This window comes from Xiphophorus maculatus, chromosome 19 (genome assembly GCF_002775205.1).
Source record: "Xiphophorus maculatus strain JP 163 A chromosome 19, X_maculatus-5.0-male, whole genome shotgun sequence".
Lineage (NCBI taxonomy): Eukaryota > Metazoa > Chordata > Actinopteri > Cyprinodontiformes > Poeciliidae > Xiphophorus > Xiphophorus maculatus.
The window spans coordinates 25,934,306-25,957,399 of record NC_036461.1 but is presented as its reverse complement, the minus strand read 5'-3'; the positions used below and the strand labels follow the sequence as shown (position 1 = coordinate 25,957,399).

The 23,094-nt window shown below is 38.7% G+C and overlaps 1 protein-coding gene across 1 annotated transcript in view; it reads left to right on the top strand.

Annotated features, from left to right (window-relative positions):
* plekhh1 (pleckstrin homology, MyTH4 and FERM domain containing H1) overlaps window positions 1–23,094 on the top strand; it is a 53,980-nt gene that overhangs the window by 19,180 nt on the left and 11,706 nt on the right. The window contains exons 9-15 of the mRNA XM_005799296.2: window positions 18,337–18,415; window positions 19,794–19,885; window positions 20,038–20,185; window positions 20,272–20,408; window positions 20,519–20,629; window positions 21,091–21,177; window positions 21,502–21,660. Of these exons, the coding sequence (XP_005799353.1) occupies window positions 18,337–18,415; window positions 19,794–19,885; window positions 20,038–20,185; window positions 20,272–20,408; window positions 20,519–20,629; window positions 21,091–21,177; window positions 21,502–21,660 (813 nt within the window). The remainder of the gene's footprint in view (window positions 1–18,336; window positions 18,416–19,793; window positions 19,886–20,037; window positions 20,186–20,271; window positions 20,409–20,518; window positions 20,630–21,090; window positions 21,178–21,501; window positions 21,661–23,094) is intronic.

Sequence of the window (23,094 nt, the reverse complement as noted above, 5' to 3'; positions counted from 1 at the left end):
GATGCGAATTTGTAGTCCAAATCAGCAGCCAACAGCCTCTTGAGTTCCGTTGCCATGGTAAATAATGGTCTCAGCAGGTGTGAGCTGTGAGTCATACATGCTCAAACACACAATTGTGTGTTTGAGCCAACACGGTTTACTGAAAAAAAGCATTGGAAACAAATCCTTCTTGTTCGGGAACCGTAATACATATTCGAAAAGCGTTTCGAGCGTATGAGAGGCCTATGTGTCGTCTGCGATAGTCCCGAGATTCATATCTGTACCTCACTCAGAGCATTTACAGTGATGAGAGAAAGAAATGTTGTGCCCAGATCTGAAATTCTATTCAAATACATGGGAGAGAGCCTCAGACAGCCTCAGAAAATCCTGTCGCATGACTTTGCTCTGAAGCACCGTGACAGAAAACCGTACGGTCTAGATAAATTTCGAAAACATTTTACCGGAGCAGACAGGCGTATCAATGTCAGGACCGATTTTGATACTAATCGTGCGATATTTGTGGGCGTGATGGCGATTTCAAAAATGATTTGGGCTGAAAAAGTTGTCTTCATCTCTCACTCTAAGCAGCCAGAGACGCACTCTAACTTTAGGAAAAATGAGAAACTTTGGGTCGCTTAGAGGCAAATTGTGGACAAACCGTAACTGGTATCGACGAGCCGTCTTCACTTTCGAAGAGATCACAGACGTATCTACAAAATGAAATTTGAATGGCATTTCTAGGTGAATTTGTGACGACACAGCAAATCCTCAAAAATAGGGTATTTCTAGGATTTTTCCCATTGAGTTATAATGGGGTTTTTTTCGTAGTTTTTTGCGAATTATGTCGCCACGTTAAGGCCAAATCCCACCAGAAGTAATAGCTGGAATGGCGTGAATTTTCTGCAGGTTTTGATACCTCATTTGTAGGTGTGCACCAAGCGGTATGAGCCGCATTAACGGTTACGGAAGAAAAATAAAGAAGAACTAGAAAAACAAAATTTCTGAAGAAATTTAGCCGGGGCCTGCCAAGGCGCGCCCGTCGGGCTTGGGCCCGGCGTCGTCACGCCACAAATCGGCGTCGACGCTAAAGAACGCCGCAACGTAATCAGTGGCACGCGGAGAACCGCAAGAACGTTAAGCGAGGCGGACGTGCACCATTCAGTACGATTTAAAATGTTGTCAAGGCTTTTATTTTGGAAGTTTTGTTAAACTTCATTTCAAAGGGCCAAACTAATCCCATGCGTAATAGTCCTTGGGTTAAAATAGTTATATAATGCTGAAAACACAAGTAGCTGATGTAAAAATATTCAAGGCTTTTATTTTGAAATTTTCAGTATGCTCCATTTTAAAGTTCCGAACTAATCCCATGTGTAACAGTGCTTTGCATGAAAAAGTCATATACGGCCAAAAAAAGCAATTACGTCATGTAAAATCTTCAAGGCTTTTATTTTGAAATTTTCAGTATGCTTAATTTTAAAGTTCCAAACTAATCCCATGTGTAACAGTGCTTTGGATGAAAAAGTCACATAAAGCCACAAACAGCAATTACGTCATGTAAAAATATTCAAGGCTTTTATTTTAAAATTTTCAGTATGCTTCATTTCAAAGGGCCAAACTAATCCCATGTGTAACAGTGCTTTGGATGAAAAAGTCAAATAAAGCCAAAAAGAGCAATTACATGATGTAAAAATATTCAAGGCTTTTATTTTGAAATTTTCAGTATGTTTCATTTTAAAGTTCCGAACTAATCCCATGTGTAACAGTGCTTTGGATGAAAAAGTCATACAAAGCCAAAAACAGCAATTACATGATGTAAAAATATTCAAGGCTTTTATTTTGAAATTTTCAGTATGCTTCATTTTAAAGTTCTGAACTAATACCATGTGTAACAGTGCTTTGGATGAAAAAGTCAAATAAAGCCAAAAAGAGCAATTATGTCATGTAAAAATATTCAAGGCTTTTATTTTGAAATTTTTGTTAAGCTTCATTTTAAAGGGCCAAACTAATACCATGTGTAACAGTGCTTTGGATGAAAAAGTCAAATGAAGCCAAAAAAGAGCAATTACGTCATGTAAAAATATTCAGGGCTTTTATTGTGAAATTTTCAATATGCTTAATTTTAAAGTGTAAAACTAATCCCATGTGTAACAGTTACTGAGTTAAATCAGTTATATACAGCCCAAAGCAGCAATTAGTTGTAAAGGCCAGTTCAGTCCTGATCTGTTTCAACTGAGTATTCCACTATAGATAGAACTACAGCGATGCGTATTCGTAGTCCAAATCAGCAGCCAATAGCCTCTTGAGTTCCGTTGCTATGGCAAATAATGGTCTCAGCAGGTGTGAGCTGTGAGCTCTGAGCTCTCAAACACACAAGTGTGTTTGAGCAAACACACTTTACTGAAAAAAAGCATTGGAAACAAATCCTTCTTGTTCGGGAACCGTAATACATATTCGAAAAGCGTTTCGAGCGTATGACAGTTCAATGTGTCTTCTGCGATAGTCCCGAGATTCATATCTGTACCTCACTCAGAGCATTTACAGTGATGAGAGAAAGAAATGTTGTGCCCATATCTGATCCGAGGTCTGCTGTCACTCTAATTTGAGCAAAAATGAGAAACTTTGGGTCGCTTAGAGGCAAATTGTGGACAAACCGTAACTGGTATCGACGAGCCGTCTTCACTTTCGAAGAGATCACAGACGTATCTACCAAATGAAATTTGAATGGCATTTCTAGGTGAATTTGTGACGACACAGCAAATCCTCAAAAATAGGGTATTTCTAGGATTTTTCCCATTGACTTATAATGGGGGTTTTTTCGTAGTTTTTTGCGAATTATGTCGCCACGTTAAGCCCAAATCCCACCAGAAGTAATAGCTGGAATGGCGTGAATTTTCTGCAGGTTTTGATACCTCATTTGTAGGTGTGCACCAAGCGGTATGAGCCGCATTAACGGTTACGGAAGAAAAATAAAGAAGAACTAGAAAAACAAAATTTCGGAAGAAATTTAGCCGGGGCCTGCCAAGGCGCGGCCGTGGGGTTCGGGCCCGGCGTCGTCGCGCCACAAATCGGCGTCGACGCCAAAGAACGCCGCGACGTAAGCAGTGGCACGCGGAGAACCGCAAGAACGTTAAGCGAGGCGGACGTGCACCGTTCGGTACGATTTAAAATGTTGTCAAGGCTTTTATTTTGGAAGTTTTGTTAAACTTCATTTCAAAGGGCCAAACTAATCCCATGCGTAATAGTCCTTGGGTTAAAATAGTTATATAATGCTCAAAACACAAGTAGCTGATGTAAAAATATTCAAGGCTTTTATTTTGAAATTTTCAGTATGCTTCATTTCAAAGGGCCAAACTAATACCACGTGTAACAGTGCTTTGGATGAAAAAGTCAAATAAAGCCAAAAAGAGCAATTACGTCATGTAAAATTATTCAAGGCTTTTATTTTGAAATTTTCAGAATGCTTCATTTCAAAGGGCCAAACTAATACCACGTGTAACAGTGCTTTGGATGAAAAAGTCAAATAAAGCCAAAAAGAGCAATTACCTGATGTAAAAATATTCAAGGCTTTTATTTTGAAATTATTATTATGCTCCATTTTAAAGTTCCAAACTAATCCCATGTGTAACAGTGCTTTGGATGAAAAAGTCAAATAAAGCCAAAAAGAGCAATTACCTGATGTAAAAATATTCAAGGCTTTTATTTTGAAATTATTATTATGCTCCATTTTAAAGTTCCAAACTAATCCCATGTGTAACAGTGCTTTGGATGAAAACGTCAAATAAAGCCAAAAACAGCAATTACCTGATGTAAAAATATTCAAGGCTTTTATTTTGAAATTATTATTCTCCATTTTAAAGTTCCAAACTAATCCCATGTGTAACATTGCTTTGGATGAAAAAGTCATATACGGCCAAAAAAAGCAATTACCTGATGTAAAAATATTCAAGGCTTTTATTTTGAAATTATTATTATTCTCCATTTTAAAGTTCCAAAGTAATCCCATGTGTAACAGTGCTTTGGATGAAAACGTCAAATAAAGCCAAAAACAGCAATTACCTGATGTAAAACTATTCAAGGCTTTTATTTTGAAATTATTATTATGCTCCATTTTAAAGTTCCAAACTAATCCCATGTGTAACATTGCTTTGGATGAAAAAGTCATATACGGCCAAAAAAAGCAATTACCTGATGTAAAAATATTCAAGGCTTTTATTTTGAAATTATTTATATTCTCCATTTTAAAGTTCCAAAGTAATCCCATGTGTAACAGTGCTTTGGATGGAAAAGTCAGATAAAGCCAAAAACAGCAATTACATGATGTAAAAATATTCAGGGCTTTTATTTTGAAATTATTATTATGCTCCATTTTAAAGTTCCAAACTAATCCCATGTGTAACATTGCTTTGGATGAAAAAGTCATATACGGCCAAAAACAGCAATTACCTGATGTAAAAATATTCAAGGCTTTTATTTTGAAATTATTATTATGCTCCATTTTAAAGTTCCGAACTAATCCCATGTGTAACAGTGCTTTGGATGGAAAAGTCAGATAAAGCCAAAAAGAGCAATTACATGATGTAAAAATATTCAGGGCTTTTATTTTGAAATTATTATTATGCTCCATTTTAAAGTTACAAACTAATCCCATGTGTAACAGTGCTTTGGATGAAAAAGTCATATACGGCCAAAAACAGCAATTACCTGATGTAAAAATATTCAAGGCTTTTATTTTGAAATTATTATTATGCTCCATTTTAAAGTTCCGAACTAATCCCATGTGTAACATTGCTTTGGATAAAAAAGTCACATAAGGCCAAAAACAGCAATTACATGATGTAAAAATATTCAAGGCTTTTATTTTGAAATTTTCAGTATGCTTAATTTTAAAGTTCCAAACTAATCCCATGTGTAACAGTTACTGAGTTAAATCAGTTATATACAGCCCAAAGCAGCAAGTAGTTGTAAAGGCCAGTTCTCAGTCCTGATCTGTTTCAACTGAGGATAGATAGAACTACAGTGATGCGTATTCGTAGTCCAAATCAGCAGCCAATAGCCTCTTGAGATCCGTTGCTATGGCAAATAATGGTCTCAGCAGGTGTGAGCTCTGAGCTCTGAGCTCTCAAACACACAAGTGTGTTTGAGCAAACACACTTTACTGAAAAAAAGCATTGGAAACAAATCCTTCTTGTTCGGGAACCGTAATACATATTCGAAAAGCGTTTTAAGCGTATGACAGTTCAATGTGTCTTCTGCGATAGTCCCGAGATTCATATCTGTACCTCACTCAGAGCATTTACAGTGATGAGAGAAAGAAATGTTGTGCCCAGATATGAACCGAGATGGGCTGTCACTCTAATTTGAAGAAAAATGAGAAACTTTGGGTCGCTTAGAGGCAAATTGTGGACAAACCGTAACTGGTATCGACGAGCCGTCTTCACTTTCGAAGAGATCACAGACGTATCTACAAAATGAAATTTGAATGGCATTTCTAGGTGAATTTGTGACGACACAGCAAATCCTCAAAAATAGGGTATTTCTAGGATTTTTCCCATTGAGTTATAATGGGGTTTTTTTCGTAGTTTTTTGCGAATTATGTCGCCACGTTAAGCCCAAATCCCACCACAAGTAATAGCTCCAATGGCGTGAATTTTCTGCACGTTTTGATACCTCATTTGTAGGTGTGCACCCAGCGGTATGAGCCGCATTAACGGTTACGGAAGAAAAATAAAGTTCTATAATAATAATAATAATAATAATATTAAAGAGACGCTTCTCTCCGACAATAGTAATAGGTTCCTGCCATTGCTTTGCATGGCAGGCCCCAATAAAGAAACACTTTCTCCGACAATAGCAATAGGTTCCTGCCATTGCTTTGCATGGCAGGCCCCAACTAGAAAATTTCGGAAGAAATTTAGCCGGGGCCTGCCAAGGCGCGCCCGTGGGGTTCGGGCCCGGCGTCGTCACGCCACAAATCGGCATCGACGCTAAAGAACGCCGCAACGTAATCAATGGCACGCGGAGAACCGCAAGAACGTTAAGCGAGGCGGACGTGCACCATTCAGTACGATTTAAAATTTTTGTCAAGGCTTTTATTTTGGAAGTTTTGTTAAACTTCATTTTAAAGTTCCGAACTAATCCCATGTGTAACAGTGCTTTGGATGAAAAAGTCATACAAAGCCAAAAACAGCAATTGCATGATGTAAAAACTATTCAAGGCTTTTATTTTGAAATTTTCAGTATGCTCCATTTTAAAGTTCTGAACGAATCCCATGTGTAACAGTGCTTTGGATAAAAAAGTCACATAAAGCCAAAAAGCGCAATTACCTGATGTAAAAATATGCAAGGCTTTTATTTTGAAATTATTATTATGCTCCATTTTAAAGTTCCGAACTAATCCCATGTGTAACAGTGCTTTGGATGAAAAAGTCACATAAAGCCAAAAAGCGCAATTACCTGATGTAAAAATATTCAAGGCTTTTATTTTGAAATTATTATTATGCTCCATTTTAAAGTTCCGAACAAATCCCATGTGTAACAGTGCTTTGGATGAAAAAGTCATATACGGCCAAAAAGAGCAATTACATGACGTAAAAATATTCAAGGCTTTTATTTTGAAATTTTCAGTATGCTTCATTTCAGAGGGCCAAACTATTCCATTGTGTAACAGTGCTTTGGATAAAAAAGTCACATAAAGCCAAAAAGCGCAATTACCTGATGTAAAAATATTCAAGGCTTTTATTTTGAAATTATTATTATGCTCCATTTTAAAGTTCCGAACTAATCCCATGTGTAACATTGCTTTGGATGAAAAAGTCATATACGGCCAATAAGAGCAATTACGTCATGTAAAATATTCAAGGCTTTTATTTTGAAATTATTATTATGCTCCATTTTAAAGTTCCAAACTAATCCCATGTGTAACATTGCTTTGGATGAAAAAGTCATATACGGCCAAAAAGAGCAATTACGTCATGTAAAATATTCAAGGCTTTTATTTTGAAATTTTCAGTATGCTTAATTTTAAAGTTCCAAACTAATCCCATGTGTAACAGTTACTGAGTTCAATCAGTTATATACAGCCCATAGCAGCAGGTAGTTCTAAAGGCCAGTTCTCAGTCCTGATCTGTTTCAACTGAGGATAGATAGAACTACAGCGATGCGTATCTGTAGTCCAAATCAGCAGCCAATAGCCTCTTGAGTTCCGTTGCTATGGTAAATAATGGTCTCAGCAGGTGTGAGCTCTGAGCGCTGAGCTCTCAAACACACAATTGTGTGTTTGAGCAAACACATTTTACTGACAAAAAAGCATTGGAAACAAATCCTTCTTGTTCGGGAACCGTAATACATATTCGAAAAGCGTTTGCAGCGTATGACAGTTCAATGTGTCTTCTGCGATAGTCCCGAGATTCATATCTGTACCTCACTCAGAACATTTACAGCGATGAGAGAAAGAAATGTTGTGCCCAGATCTGAAATTCTATTCAAATACATGGGAGAGAGCCTCAGACAGCCTCAGAAAATCCTGTCGCATGACTTTGCTCTGAAGCACCGTGACAGAAAACCGTACGGTCTAGATAAATTTCGAAAACATTTTACCGGAGCAGACAGGCGTATCAATGTCAGGACCGATTTTGATACTAATCGTGCAATATTTGTGGGCGTGATGGCGATTTCAAAAATGATTTGGGTTGAAAAAGTTGTCTTCATCTCTCACTCTAAGCAGCCAGAAACGCACTCTAACTTGAGCAAAAATGAGAAACTTTGGGTCGCTTAGAGGCAAATTGTGGACAAACCGTAACTGGTATCGACGAGCCGTCTTCACTTTCGAAGAGATCACAGACGTATCTACAAAATGAAATTTGAATGGCATTTCTAGGTGAATTTGTGACGACACAGCAAATCCTCAAAAATAGGGTATTTCTAGGATTTTTCCCATTGAGTTATAATGGGGTTTTTTTCGCAGTTTTTTGCGAATTATGTCGCCACGTTAAGCCCAAATCCCACCAAAAATAATAGCTCCAATGGCGTGAATTTTCTGCACGTTTTGATACCTCATTTGTAGGTGTGCACCCAGCGGTACGAGCCGCATTAACGGTTACGGAAGAAAAATAAAGAATTATAATAATATTAAAGAGACGCTTGTTGGGTGTAGAGTAATAGGTTCCTGCCATTGCTTTGCATGGCAGGCCCCAACTAGAAAATTTCGGAAGAAATTTAGCCGGGGCCTGCCAAGGCGCGCCCGTCGGGCATGGGCCCGGCGTCGTCGCGCCACAAATCGGCGTCGACGCTAAAGAACGCCGCGACGTAATCAGTGGCACGCGGAGAACCGCAAGAACGTTAAGCGAGGCGGACGTGCACCGTTCGGTACGATTTAAAATGTTGTCAAGGCTTTTATTTTGGAAGTTTTGTTAAACTTCATTTCAAAGGGCCAAACTAATCCCATGCGTAATAGTCCTTGGGTTAAAATAGTTATATAATGCTCAAAACACAAGTAGCTGATGTAAAAGTATTCAAGGCTTTTATTTTGAAATTATTATTATGCTCCATTTTAAAGTTCCAAACTAATCCCATGTGTAACAGTGCTTTGGATGAAAAAGTCATATACGGCCAAAAAGAGCAATTACGTCATGTAAAAATATTCAAGGCTTTTATTTTGAAATTTTTGTTAAGCTTCATTTTAAAGGGCCAAACTAATACCATGTGTAACAGTGCTTTGGATGAAAAAGTCATATACAGCCAAAAAGAGCAATTACGTCATGTAAAATATTCAAGGCTTTTATTTTGAAATTATTATTATGCTCCATTTTAAAGTTCCGAACTAATCCCATGTGTAACAGTGCTTTGGATGAAAAAGTCATATACGGCCAAAAAGAGCAATTACGTCATGTAAAAATATTCAAGGCTTTTATTTTGAAATTTTTGTTAAGCTTCATTTTAAAGGGCCAAACTAATACCATGTGTAACAGTGCTTTGGATGAAAAAGTCAAATAAAGCCAAAAAAGAGCAATTGCATGATGTAAAAATATTCAAGGCTTTTATTTTGTAATTATTATTATGCTCCATTTTAAAGTTCCGAACTAATACCATGTGTAACAGTGCTTTGGATGAAAAAGTCACATAAAGCCAAAAACAGCAATTACCTGATATAACAACATTCAAGGCTTTTATTTTGAAATTATTATTATGCTCCATTTTAAAGTTCCGAACTAATCCCATGTGTAACATTGCTTTGGATGAAAAAGTCACATAAAGCCAAAAACAGCAATTACCTGATGTAACAACATTCAAGGCTTTTATTTTGAAATTATTATTATTCTCCATTTTAAAGTTCCGAACTAATCCCATGTGTAACATTGCTTTGGATGAAAAAGTCATATACGGCCAAAAAGAGCAATTACATGATGTAAAAATATTCAAGGCTTTTATTTTGAAATTATTATTATGCTCCATTTTAAAGTTCCAAAGTAATCCCATGTGTAACAGTGCTTTGGATGGAAAAGTCAAATAAAGCCAAAAAGAGCAATTACGTCATGTAAAAATATTCAGGGCTTTTATTTTGAAATTTTCAATATGCTTAATTTTAAAGTTCCAAACTAATCCCATGTGTAACAGTTACTGAGTTAAATCAGTTATATACAGCCCATAGCAGCAGTAGTTCTAAAGGCCAGTTCTCAGTCCTGATCTGTTTCAACTGAGGATAGATAGAACTACAATGATGCGTTTTTGTAGTCCAAATCAGCAGCCAATAGCCTCTTGAGATCCGTTGCTATGTTAAATAAGTTTCACACCAAGGTGTGAACTGTTACTGACAGAGCCTGAGAGCCTCAGAAAATCCTGTCGCATCACTTTGCTCTGAAGCACCGTGACAGAAAACCGTACGGTCTAGATAAATTTCGAAAACATTTTACCGGAGCAGACAGGCGTATCAATGTCAGGAGCGATTTTGATACTAATCGTGCGATATTTGTGGGCGTGATGGCGATTTCAAAAATGATTTGGGTTGAAAAAGTTGTCTTGATCTCTCACTCTAATCAGCGAGAGAAGCACTCTAACTTTAGGAAAAATGAGAAACTTTGGGTCGCTTAGAGGCAAATTGTGGACAAACCGTAACTGGTATTGACGAGTCGTCTTCACTTTCGAAGAGATCACAGACGTATCTACAAAATGAAATTTGAATGGCATTTCTAGGTGAATTTGTGACGACACAGCAAATCCTCAAAAATAGGGTATTTCTAGGATTTTTCCCATTGAGTTATAATGGGGTTTTTTTCGTAGTTTTTTGCGAATTATGTCGCCACGTTAAGCCCAAATCCCACCACAAGTAATAGCTCCAATGGCGTGAATTTTCTGCACGTTTTGATACCTCATTTGTAGGTGTGCACCCAGCGGTATGAGCCGCATTAACGGTGACGGAAGAAAAATAAAGAATTATAACTAGAAAATTTCGGAAGAAATTTAGCCGGGGCCTGCCGAGGCGCGCCCGGGGGGCATGGGCCCGGCGTCGTCACGCCAGAAATCGGCGTCGACGCCAAAGGACGCCGCGACGCGATCAGCGGCACGCGGAGAACCGCAAGAACGTCGAGCGAGGCGGACGCGCACCGTTCGGTACGATTTAAAATGTTGTCGAGGCTTTTATTTTGGAAGTTTTGTTAAACTTCATTTCAAAGGGCCAAACTAATCCCATGCGTAATAGTCCTTGGGTTAAAATAGTTATATAATGCTCAAAACGCAAGTAGCTGATGTAAAAATATTCAAGGCTTTTATTTTGAAATTTTCAGTATGCTTCATTTTAAAGTTCTGAACTAATACCACGTGTAAGAGTGCTTTGGATGAAAAAGTCAAATAAAGCCAAAAAGAGCAATTACGTCATGTAAAAATCTTCAAGGCTTTTATTTTGAAATTTTCAGTATGCTTCATTTCAAAGGGACAAACTAATTCCATGTGTAACAGTGCTTTGGATGAAAAAGTCAAATAAAGCCAAAAAGAGCAATTACGTCATGTAAAAATATTCAAGGCTTTTATTTTGAAATTTTCAGTATGCTTCATTTTAAAGTTCCGAACTAATACCACGTGTAACAGTGCTTTGGATGAAAAAGTCAAATAAAGCCAAAAAGAGCAATTACGTCATGTAAAAATATTCAAGGCTTTTATTTTGACATTTTCAGTATGCTTCATTTCAAAGGGCCAAACTAATACCATGTGTAACAGTGCTTTGGATGAAAAAGTCACATAAAGCCAAAAACAGCAATTACCTGATTTAAAAATATTCAAGGCTTTTATTTTGAAATTTTCATTACGCTTCATTTTAAAGTTCTGAACTAATACCATGTGTAACAGTGCTTTGGATGAAAAAGTCAAATAAAGCCAAAAAAGAGCAATTACATGATGTAAAAATATTCAAGGCTTTTATTTTGAAATTTTCAGTATGCTTCATTTCAATGGGCCAACCTAATCCCATGAATAACAGTCATTGGATAAAATCAGTTATATAATGCTCAAAACACAAGTAGTTGATGTAACAATATTCAAGGCTTTTAATTTGAAATTATTATTATGCTCCATTTTAAAGTTCCGAACTAATCCCATGTGTAACAGTGCTTTGGATGAAAAAGTCATATACGGCCAAAAAGAGCAATTACATGATGTAAAAATATTCAAGGCTTTTATTTTGAAATTTTCAGTATGCTTCATTTTAAAGGGCCAAACTAATCCCATGTGTAATAGTCATTGGGTTAAATCAGTTATATAATGCTCAAAACAAAAGTAGTTGATGTAAAAATATTCAAGGCTTTTATTTTGAAATTATTATTATGCTCCATTTGAAAGTTCCGAACTAATCCCATGTGTAACAGTGCTTTGGATGAAAAAGTCATATACGGCCAAAAAGAGCAATTACGTCATGTAAAATATTCAAGGCTTTTATTTTGAAATTTTCAGTATGCTTAATTTTAAAGTTCCAAACTAATCCCATGTGTAACAGTTACTGAGTTAAATCAGTTATATACAGCCCATAGCAGTTCTAAAGGCCAGTTCAGTCCTCCTCTGTTTCAACTGAGTATTCCACTATAGATAGAACTACAGTGATGCGTATTCGTAGTCCTAACCAGCAGCCAATAGCCTCTTGAGATCCGTTGCTATGGCAAATAATGGTCTCAGCAGGTGTGAGCTCTGAGCTCTGAGCGCTCAAACACACAAGTGTGTTTGAGCAAACACACTTTACTGAAAAAAAGCATTGGAAACAAATCCTTCTTGTTCGGGAACCGTAATACATATTCGAAAAGCGTTTTAAGCGTATGACAGTTCAATGTGTCTTCTGCGATAGTCCCGAGATTCATATCTGTACCTCACTCAGAGCATTTACAGTGATGAGAGAAAGAAATGTTGTGCCCAGATATGAACCGAGGTCTGCTGTCACTCTAATTTGAAGAAAAATGAGAAACTTTGGGTCGCTTAGAGGCAAATTGTGGACAAACCGTAACTGGTATCGACGAGCCGTCTTCACTTTCGAAGAGATCACAGACGTATCTACAAAATGAAATTTGAATGGCATTTCTAGGTGAATTTGTGACGACACAGAAAATCCTCAAAAATAGGGTAAAATAGGGTATTTCTAGGATTTTTCCCATTGACTTATAATGGGATTTTTTTCGTAGTTTTTTGCGAATTATGTCGCCACGTTAAGCCCAAATCCCACCAAAAGTAATAGCAATCATGGCGTGAATTTTCTGCACGTTTTGATACCTCATTTGTAGGTGTGCACCCAGCGGTATGAGCCGCATTAACGGTTACGGAAGAAAAATAAATAAAGAGACACTTCTCTCCGACAATAGTAATAGGTTCCTGCCATTTGCATGGCAGGCCCCAACTAGAAAATTTCGGAAGAAATTTAGCCGGGGCCTGCCAAGGCGCGCCCGTGGGGTTCGGGCCCGGCGTCGTCACGCCACAAATCGGCATCGACGCTAAAGAACGCCGCAACGTAATCAATGGCACGCGGAGAACCGCAAGAACGTTAAGCGAGGCGGACGTGCACCATTCAGTACGATTTAAAATTTTTGTCAAGGCTTTTATTTTGGAAGTTTTGTTAAACTTCATTTTAAAGTTCCGAACTAATACCATGTGTAACAGTGCTTTGGATGAAAAAGTCATACAAAGCCAAAAACAGCAATTGCATGATGTAAAAATATTCAAGGCTTTTATTTTGAAATTTTCAGTATGCTCCATTTTAAAGTTCCGAACGAATCCCATGTGTAACAGTGCTTTGGATAAAAAAGTCACATAAAGCCAAAAAGCGCAATTACCTGATGTAAAAATATGCAAGGCTTTTATTTTGAAATTATTATTATGCTCCATTTTAAAGTTCCGAACTAATCCCATGTGTAACAGTGCTTTGGATGAAAAAGTCACATAAAGCCAAAAAGCGCAATTACCTGATGTAAAAATATTCAAGGCTTTTATTTTGAAATTATTATTATGCTCCATTTTAAAGTTCCGAACAAATCCCATGTGTAACAGTGCTTTGGATGAAAAAGTCATATACGGCCAAAAAGAGCAATTACATGACGTAAAAATATTCAAGGCTTTTATTTTGAAATTTTCAGTATGCTTCATTTCAGAGGGCCAAACTATTCCATTGTGTAACAGTGCTTTGGATAAAAAAGTCACATAAAGCCAAAAAGCGCAATTACCTGATGTAAAAATATTCAAGGCTTTTATTTTGAAATTATTATTATGCTCCATTTTAAAGTTCCGAACTAATCCCATGTGTAACATTGCTTTGGATGAAAAAGTCAAATAAAGCTCAAAAGAGCAATTACATGATGTAAAAATATTCAAGGCTTTTATTTTGAAATTTTTGTTAAGCTTCATTTTAAAGTTCAAAACTAATCCCATGTGTAACAGTGCTTTGGATGAAAACGTCATATACGGCCAAAAAAAGCAATTACATTATGTAAAAATATTCAAGGCTTTTATTTTGAAATTATTATTATGCTCCATTTTAAAGTTCCGAACAAATCCCATGTGTAACAGTGCTTTGGATGAAAAAGTCATATACGGCCAAAAAGAGCAATTACATGACGTAAAAATATTCAAGGCTTTTATTTTGAAATTTTCAGTATGCTTCATTTCAGAGGGCCAAACTATTCCATTGTGTAACAGTGCTTTGGATAAAAAAGTCACATAAAGCCAAAAAGCGCAATTACCTGATGTAAAAATATTCAAGGCTTTTATTTTGAAATTATTATTATGCTCCATTTTAAAGTTCCGAACTAATCCCATGTGTAACATTGCTTTGGATGAAAAAGTCAAATAAAGCTCAAAAGAGCAATTACGTCATGTCAAAATATTCAGGGCTTTTATTTTGAAATTTTCAGTATGCTTAATTTTAAAGTTCCAAACTAATCCCATGTGTAACAGTGCTTTGGATGGAAAAGTCAAATAAAGCCAAAAAGAGCAATTACGTCATGTCAAAATATTCAGGGCTTTTATTTTGAAATTTTCAGTATGCTTAATTTTAAAGTTCCAAACTAATCCCATGTGTAACAGTTACTGAGTTAAATCAGTTATATACAGCCCATAGCAGCACGTAGTTCTAAAGGCCAGTTCTCAGTCCTGATCTGTTTCAACTGAGGATAGATAGAACTACAATGATGCGTATTTGTAGTCCAAACCAGCAGCCAATAGCCTCTTGAGATCCGTTGCTATGTTAAATAAGTTTCACACCAAGGTGTGAAGTGTTAGTGAAAGAGCCTCAGAGCCTCAGAAAATCCTGTCGCATGACTTTGCTCTGAAGCACCGTGACAGAAAACCGTACGGTCTAGATAAATTTCGAAAACATTTTACCGGAGCAGACAGGCGTATCAATGTCAGGACCGATTTTGATACTAATCGTGCGATATTTGTGGGCGTGATGGCGATTTCAAAAATGATTTGGGCTGAAAAAGTTGTCTTGATCTCTCACTCTAATCAGCGAGAGAAGCACTCTAACTTTAGGAAATATGAGAAACTTTGGGTCGCTTAGAGGCAAATTGTGGACAAACCGTAACTGGTATCGACGAGCCGTCTTCACTTTCGAAGAGATCACAGACGTATCTACAAAATGAAATTTGAATGGCATTTCTAGGTGAATTTGTGACGACACAGAAAATCCTCAAAAATAGGGTATTTCTAGGATTTTTCCCATTGACTTTTAATGGGGTTTTTTTCGTAGTTTTTTGCGAATTATGTCGCCACGTTAAGCCCAAATCCCACCAAAAATAATAGCTCCAATGGCGTGAATTTTCTGCACGTTTTGATACCTCATTTGTAGGTGTGCACCCAGCGGTATGAGCCGCATTAACGGTTACGGAAGAATAAAGAATATTAAAGAGACGCTTCTCTCCGACAATAGTAATAGGTTCCTGCCATTGCTTTGCATGGCAGGCCCCAATAAAGAGACGCTTGTTGGGTGTAGAGTAATAGGTTCCTGCCATTGCTTTGCATGGCAGGCCCCAACTAGAAAATTTCGGAAGAAATTTAGCCGGGGCCTGCCGAGGCGCGCCCGTGGGGTTTTGGGCCCGGCGTCGTCGCGCCACTAATCGGCGTCGACGCTAAAGAACGCCGCGACGTGATCAGTGGCACGCGGAGAACCGCAAGAACGTTAAGCGAGGCGGACGTGCACCGTTCGGTACGATTTAAAATGTTGTCGAGGCTTTTATTTTGGAAGTTTTGTTAAACTTCATTTCAAAGGGCCAAACTAATCCCATGCGTAATAGTCCTTGGGTTAAAATAGTTATATAATGCTCAAAACACAAGTAGCTGATGTAAAAATATTCAAGGCTTTTATTTTGAAATTTTCAGTATGCTTCATTTCAAAGGGCCAAACTAATACCACGTGTAACAGTGCTTTGGATGAAAAAGTCAAATAAAGCCAAAAAGAGCAATTACGTCATGTAAAATTATTCAAGGCTTTTATTTTGAAATTTTCAGTATGCTTCATTTCAAAGGGCCAAACTAATACCACGTGTAACAGTGCTTTGGATGAAAAAGTCAAATAAAGCCAAAAAGAGCAATTACCTGATGTAAAAATATTCAAGGCTTTTATTTTGAAATGATTATTATGCTTCATTTCAAAGGGCCAAACTAATACCACGTGTAACAGTGCTTTGGATGAAAAAGTCATATAAAGCCAAAAACAGCAATTACCTGATGTAAAAATATTCAAGGCTTTTATTTTGAAATTATTATTATTCTCCATTTTAAAGTTCCAAAGTAATCCCATGTGTAACAGTGCTTTGGATGAAAACGTCAAATAAAGCCAAAAACAGCAATTACCTGATGTAAAAATATTCAAGGCTTTTATTTTGAAATTATTATTCTCCATTTTAAAGTTCCAAACTAATCCCATGTGTAACATTGCTTTGGATGAAAAAGTCATATACGGCCAAAAAAAGCAATTACCTGATGTGAAAATATTCAAGGCTTTTATTTTGAAATTATTATTCTCCATTTTAAAGTTCCAAAGTAATCCCATGTGTAACAGTGCTTTGGATGAAAACGTCAAATAAAGCCAAAAACAGCAATTACCTGATGGAAAAATATTCAAGGCTTTTATTTTGAAATTATTATTATGCTCCATTTTAAAGTTCCAAACTAATCCCATGTGTAACAGTTACTGAGTTAAATCAGTTATATACAGCCCATAGCAGCAGTAGTTCTAAAGGCCAGTTCTCAGTCCTGATCTGTTTCAACTGAGGATAGATAGAACTACAGTGATGCGTATTCGTAGTCCTAACCAGCAGCCAATAGCCTCTTGAGTTCCGTTGCTATGGCAAATAATGGTCTCAGCAGGTGTGAGCTCTGAGCTGTGAGCTCTCAAACACACAAGTGTGTTTGAGCAAACACACTTTACTGAAAAAAAGCATTGGAAACAAATCCTTCTTGTTCGGGAACCGTAATACATATTCGAAAAGCGTTTCGAGCGTATGACAGTTCAATGTGTCTTCTGCGATAGTCCCGAGATTCATATCTGTACCTCACTCAGAGCATTTACAGTGATGAGAGAAAGAAATGTTGTGCCCAGATATGAACCGAGATGGGCTGTCACTGTAATTTCAGCAAAAATGAGAAAGTTTGGGTCGCTTAGAGGCAAATTGTGGACAAACCGTAACTGGTATCGACGAGCCGTCTTCACTTTCGAAGAGATCACAGACGTATCTACAAAATGAAATTTGAATGGCATTTCTAGGTGAATTTGTGACGACACAGCAAATCCTCAAAAATAGGGTATTTCTAGGATTTTTCCCATTGAGTTATAATGGGGTTTTTTTCGTAGTTTTTTGCGAATTATGTCGCCACGTTAAGCCCAAATCCCACCAAAAATAATAGCTCCAATGGCGTGAATTTTCTGCACGTTTTGATACCTCATTTGTAGGTGTGCACCCAGCGGTATGAGCCGCATTAACGGTTACGGAAGAAAAATAAAGTTCTATAATAATAATAATAATATTAAAGAGACGCTTCTCTCCGACAATAGTAATAGGTTCCTGCCATTGCTTTGCATGGCAGGCCCCAATTAAAGAGACGCTTCTCTCCGACAATAGTAATAGGTTCCTGCCATTGCTTTGCATGGCAGGCCCCAATAAAGAAACACTTTCTCCGACAATAGCAATAGGTTCCTGCCATTGCTTTGCATGGAAAGAAACACTTTCTCCGACAATAGCAATAGGTTCCTGCCATTGCTTTGCATGGCAGGCCCCAATAAAATGTGAACGGCAAGTGGGCCGGAGACCGCTCCACAACAAGGAAGCAAACTGTAGTGCAGGGCATTCTGGGTAAATACAACTAAAACAAACGCGAGTCAAATGCTAGAGGGAGAAATGGTTTGATGTCCTTTACCAAACACAAATGAGAAATCCTGCAACTGCTAAAATCTTACGTCATTTTCATTTTACATGAAGAAAGAAGTTGCACCTTTTTCTTCTTCTGAGGTTTTTGTGTCATTTCCTTCAGTGGTTGTTGGTGCAGCGCCCCCACAGGCAACAGGAGGGGAACAGGTTGCTCAACTGGTTTGGATCATTTGACACATTGTCGTGTGAAAGCGAACCGCACCAGCTGAAAAAGTAACAACTGTTGCAATATTAGATTCCCAATTGAATGGATTCTGCCGGATCACGAGGTGTGACAGCACCCTCAGCTTTAAAATTGAAATCAAGTATATTGCTGGCCAAATAAATTTTTTTTCTCTCACTCGATCATAATACTGTCTTCCAATTGGATGTAAACAGAGTCAATAATCCTCATAAAAGCAACTCCTTTAAAGGTTTCTGGAGAGTGGAAACAGCGAAACTTGAGTATTGGTGTTTGTGTTGTTCCCTGCAGGAGAGTCGGATCTATGCTGTGGCGAAGTCAGGAATGAGAGTCTCGGAGGGCGGGGCTTTAACCAGGGGTCTTGGACGAGGTGAGAGAGTCACCGTCTCATTCATCACCACACTCATTCTATAATAGTAATCAAACCCCATAGTTCCTGTCCGTTTTGAGCCGCAGCGGGGCTACCTGTGGGAATGAGTCAGTACTGCGAAGAAACTCATCATTTAACTGATGTTTAAGCTGCTGAGACAGGGAGAGTGGCTTATTGGGACCCATCATTGCTGCTTTTGATGTCACTTCCTCTGGCCTCAGGCTACACACACCTGTTCAGGTGTCTGTTTCACCTCAACCAGGCTTTCCAAACCTTCACCTCCCCTATGATTTTTTTTCTTTCCTCCAACAGCCTTGAACTTAAAAAGAAAGGAAGAGAAGAGGATGGGAAGGCTGCTCTTTAATGAGCAGCAGTAAAACGTCACGGTCTGGTTGTAATAACGGCTGTGGCTTCAGTCCTGATGTCTCTGTTATTGTCGAGATGCAAACACTGAGGTTTGAAATGCTGGGTTGAAGGGCATATATTATCAGTTTTACCATTTTTTTCCATTTGTGTCCAGACCTGTAGCTCTTGATAAATATTTTTATTTACAGGTTTGAAGACAAAAAGCATTTTTTTAATAGTGTAGTAAAAAGAAATCTATCCATTTCTCAATGGCCACTCAAGAAGGACATATCTCCAGATTAAAGGTGACAATTTTAATGGCAATTTGTGCACTGAGGAGGAAGAAATCAGAAGGAAAAAGTGTGACAAATGACCTGATGTATTGCACCAACAGTGCTTTCACAGACTGACTGAAAGTTGAAGTTGCAACATGCCTGACCATGCTTGCCAACTTCCACCCTTTTGTTTCCTTCTTGTGGCATTATCATACAATGACAAATGTTCTTAAATGTCATACCTAATTTGGCCACTAGATGGCAACTAAATGAACTAAAACAGTGGAATAGTAATAAGCAGACATTCAACAGAACAGTTAGTTTTCACGCTGTGTTACACTTGCTGCGGTTGGAAATGAGGCCCAAATACTAATATGGAATCTGTCATTCATTTGGCTCAGGCACTAAGAGAAAACAAAAACAAATGCAGCTGCAGCTAGTTAGGGTGGGTAAACGGACAGACGTTTTTGCTTCTTTGTTACGCCTCAAGAATCCCAGTTGCAGCCATCCATTTGTCCGCTCATTATAGAAAGTGTCCGTCTGACACTATGCAGCTCATTCTGGGGGATCCCAAGGCAGTCCCAGACCTAAAGGAATGACATAATCCCTGAATCTCCTCATTTGACTCATTTGGATGTGGAGGAGGCGGTTCTGTGTTCTGAGCTCCCCTCTGATGCACCGTGACCTCAGAGGCTTCATAGTGATCCTGCCTGCTGTGCAATTTTTCAGATCTCTGATAAAACTCTGTAACGTTTCAGGCTCCACCCTACCCCAGTGTCCTGCATCAGGGCCTTTTACTCAGCTGATCTACAAGAACATCAATGTTCCAGTCTACACCACACTGAAAGGGGTGAGTACGGTGTTACACAAAGTCTCACTGTTACACAAAGTACTCAGTATTTCCAGCATCCATCTTTGTTCAAGCACTTTATGTCCCGGCTTGACAAACGTAGGCGTTGTTAGCATGAGAAAGACTTTTGAATTTAGACATACGTTTCCTAGAAAGCCACTCAGATCAGCAGCGTGCCTCTCCCAGACGACGACTCCGGCTCGGAGGACGACAGCAGCTCGCTGGCCAGTTTGCGAACCTCCATCTTGAGCCCAGAGAGGAAGGGCAGCGTTCCCGGGAGCCCACGTGCCGTAAAGAGAGGTGAGGAGAAAGCGGAGAGTTCAGACAAGCCCTTCGCGTTCACTTGGTGTGTTTCTAGATTGCTACGTGTCTCTGTTGTCCAACAGGTGTGTCCATGTCCTCCATCAGCTCTGAGAGTGACTACGCGATCCCACCGGATGCGTACTCCCTGGACAGCGACTACTCTGAACCCGAACACAAAGTCCAGCGCACTTCCTCCTACTCCTGTGAGAGCACCGGGCCCGTAAGTCCACGTTTGCTGCGCTACTTTACACCCTTGATTTGATTTCGTAGCAGCGAGGAGAGTACAGTCTGACCCAATAGCGTAACTGAAATATATTTCCGCCTCCGTAGGAGACGATGGAGAAGTCGGGGTACCTGCTGAAAATGGGCAGTCAGGTGAAAGCCTGGAAGCGTCGCTGGTTCGTTTTGAGAAACGGAGAGATCCTCTACTACAAGTCTCCAGTGAGTTCCTTCCTGCTCACCTGTTATCTTGATTCTACCCCTGAAAATACTGCTGGGATATGTGTAAGATTTTTCTATCATTCTGAGGACGGTGATTCTAAAATCTAAACTTGCATATGGTTTTTGAATATCAGCTAAAACCGCATGTGGTGACTTGACGTGGTGTAGAATACAATAACAGCTGCAAAATGTGGGTGGTGTATTAATAGTTTTATATCCTAATGCCACTTTAAACATCTCCACAAACTTATCCCTCAGACATTTGTTTGCCAACATGTTATTCAGGTGTATCAGAGTCAAGAGGGGCTGAATTCACACTTTTCCAAGTTTTTAATGGCAAAAAACGTCATTATTTCACAATTATGCCTCACACTTATGTACTGCTGAGAGGATATTTTGAACGCAGACCTGTAGGCCTACTTATTTACTGTCCGTATTCTTTTCTTTTTTTTATTCTTTAGAGTGATGTAATCAGAAAACCTCAGGGTCAGATTGAGCTGAACTCGTCCTGCTGCATAGTACGTGGAGAGGGAGCACAGACTTTTCAAGTAAGTGGAAACACATTTTACCTTAAACGCTTTGTTCATAGACTCCAATACCGCTGCTGCTGGTTGTTTAACAGCAGAAAGTCTTATCTGGAGAGATCCAGAGTTGGAGAGCTGAAAAGACAAAAAAATAAAATAAAAAGGAATACGAGTAGAGTTTTACTGCTACATACCAGAGAAACGCATAGAGGAATGGCATCAGGTAAAGAGTCAGACTGGAATGTTTTCAGAAGCTGATTCTGATCTCCCCTGACGTGAAACGCATTTCTCATTTTGATTCTTGCGTTTTTCCATTTCTCTCTTTATTTCTCCCTTTCGCGCCATCAGCTGATCACGGAGAAGAAGACCTTCTATCTGACCGCTGACTCGCCCAACATCCTGGAGGAGTGGATCAGAGTTCTGCAGAACATCCTGAAAGTCCGATCCAGCAGCCCTGTTACCGTGGAGACGAGGGCAAAGCCCACCGTGAGAGGCTGGCTTACAAAGGTGATTCATCATATTAACAAAAAAAAACCAACAGTAACAGGTTAAGTTGAGCAATGGAAATGGCAGATAAGCCTGTCGCAATTAATCGATTAATTGCACGATAAATTTAAATGAGATTAATAAATTTTATGCCGATGATTAATATTTTTTTAAAGAAAATTTTGCTTACAGAGGCATCATAATCCATTTTATTTATGGTTTTATTCTGGATATTTAAAACATCTTCCATTTCTAGGGTTAAATGTTCTTTACAAAATGAAAGTTTATTAGTCCTCCAGAGGGCTAGCTTGCATTACACCACCATTATCATTGTATTACTGGAAAATGGTTTCGAAACAATAACATTGTCATTGGAACACTTTACCATCCAGAAATATTTATTTTTATGATGAACCTAATGGCAGATGTAGCCTGAGATGAGGATGTTTTTCTCACTGAGATAGCCACCTTCAGACAAACTCTTCATGTTCAGACACGGCCGCCGGATCAGGAGCTGCAGGAATGTTGCCCTCCGCACCTCACGCCGTTAAAACAGGCACTTGTTGCGGGGCGAGCATGACGGGTCTGTGGCAGACGAATGATGGCCTCAAGCTGAGACGATGGCACTCACATCCTCTCACTGCGGCACGACTTTGATCTGTGGCTCGTGACACGACGGTGGTTCAGGCGCTGGAGGTGGCTCCACCCCCATCTGGCGAGGGCGGTTTACCACGACGACCCCGCTTCTGATGGAGGCACAACTGGCTTCGCCTGGACGGAAGCCCTCGTCAGACGCGGATGTGTAATTATCATCTCCAGCTGCACTGCCTGTTTATGTTATGTAGCGGAGGATGAGATGAGTTGACGGCAGGTAGTTGTCACCTTCCCTTCAACATGGAGGGTTGATTGTAAAAGGTTTGCTTGCCTGATGACAAAACTTCCAGAACATCTGCAGCTTGGATGTAGAAATCCCCTAAATAAATATATGTCAGGGTCTTAACAAAAACAAAATCACAGATGCAACGCCGTGAAAAGTTTTCACATTCATGTACTCCTCTGAATATTTGCTGCACATTTGTATTCAGCCCCCCTGAGTCAGAACTTTGTTGATCTTGACAGCGAGATAAAAGAATCTAAATCTCTTTCTGCATTTACAAGAAGTTTGAAGATCATCGCGATGAAGCGATATGGCATTGATTAAGCTGATGTGTAGTTTTTGTGAATTTGAAATATGTTTGTAATAATGTTGAAATAATTTCCCTACTAGGATGAATAAAGTAATTCTTCTAATAGTCTTTAGAGTAGAATAGCTAATTTTCTCTTTATGTGAATCGGGGAAGAATATTAAAAGTTTATACTTCTTTCTGCTCCTTTTCATTTATGGTTTATTTGAGCTGTTATATAAACTATTCAGGCTTATTGAGTGAATTAAATAAAAAATTAAATGAAAATGAA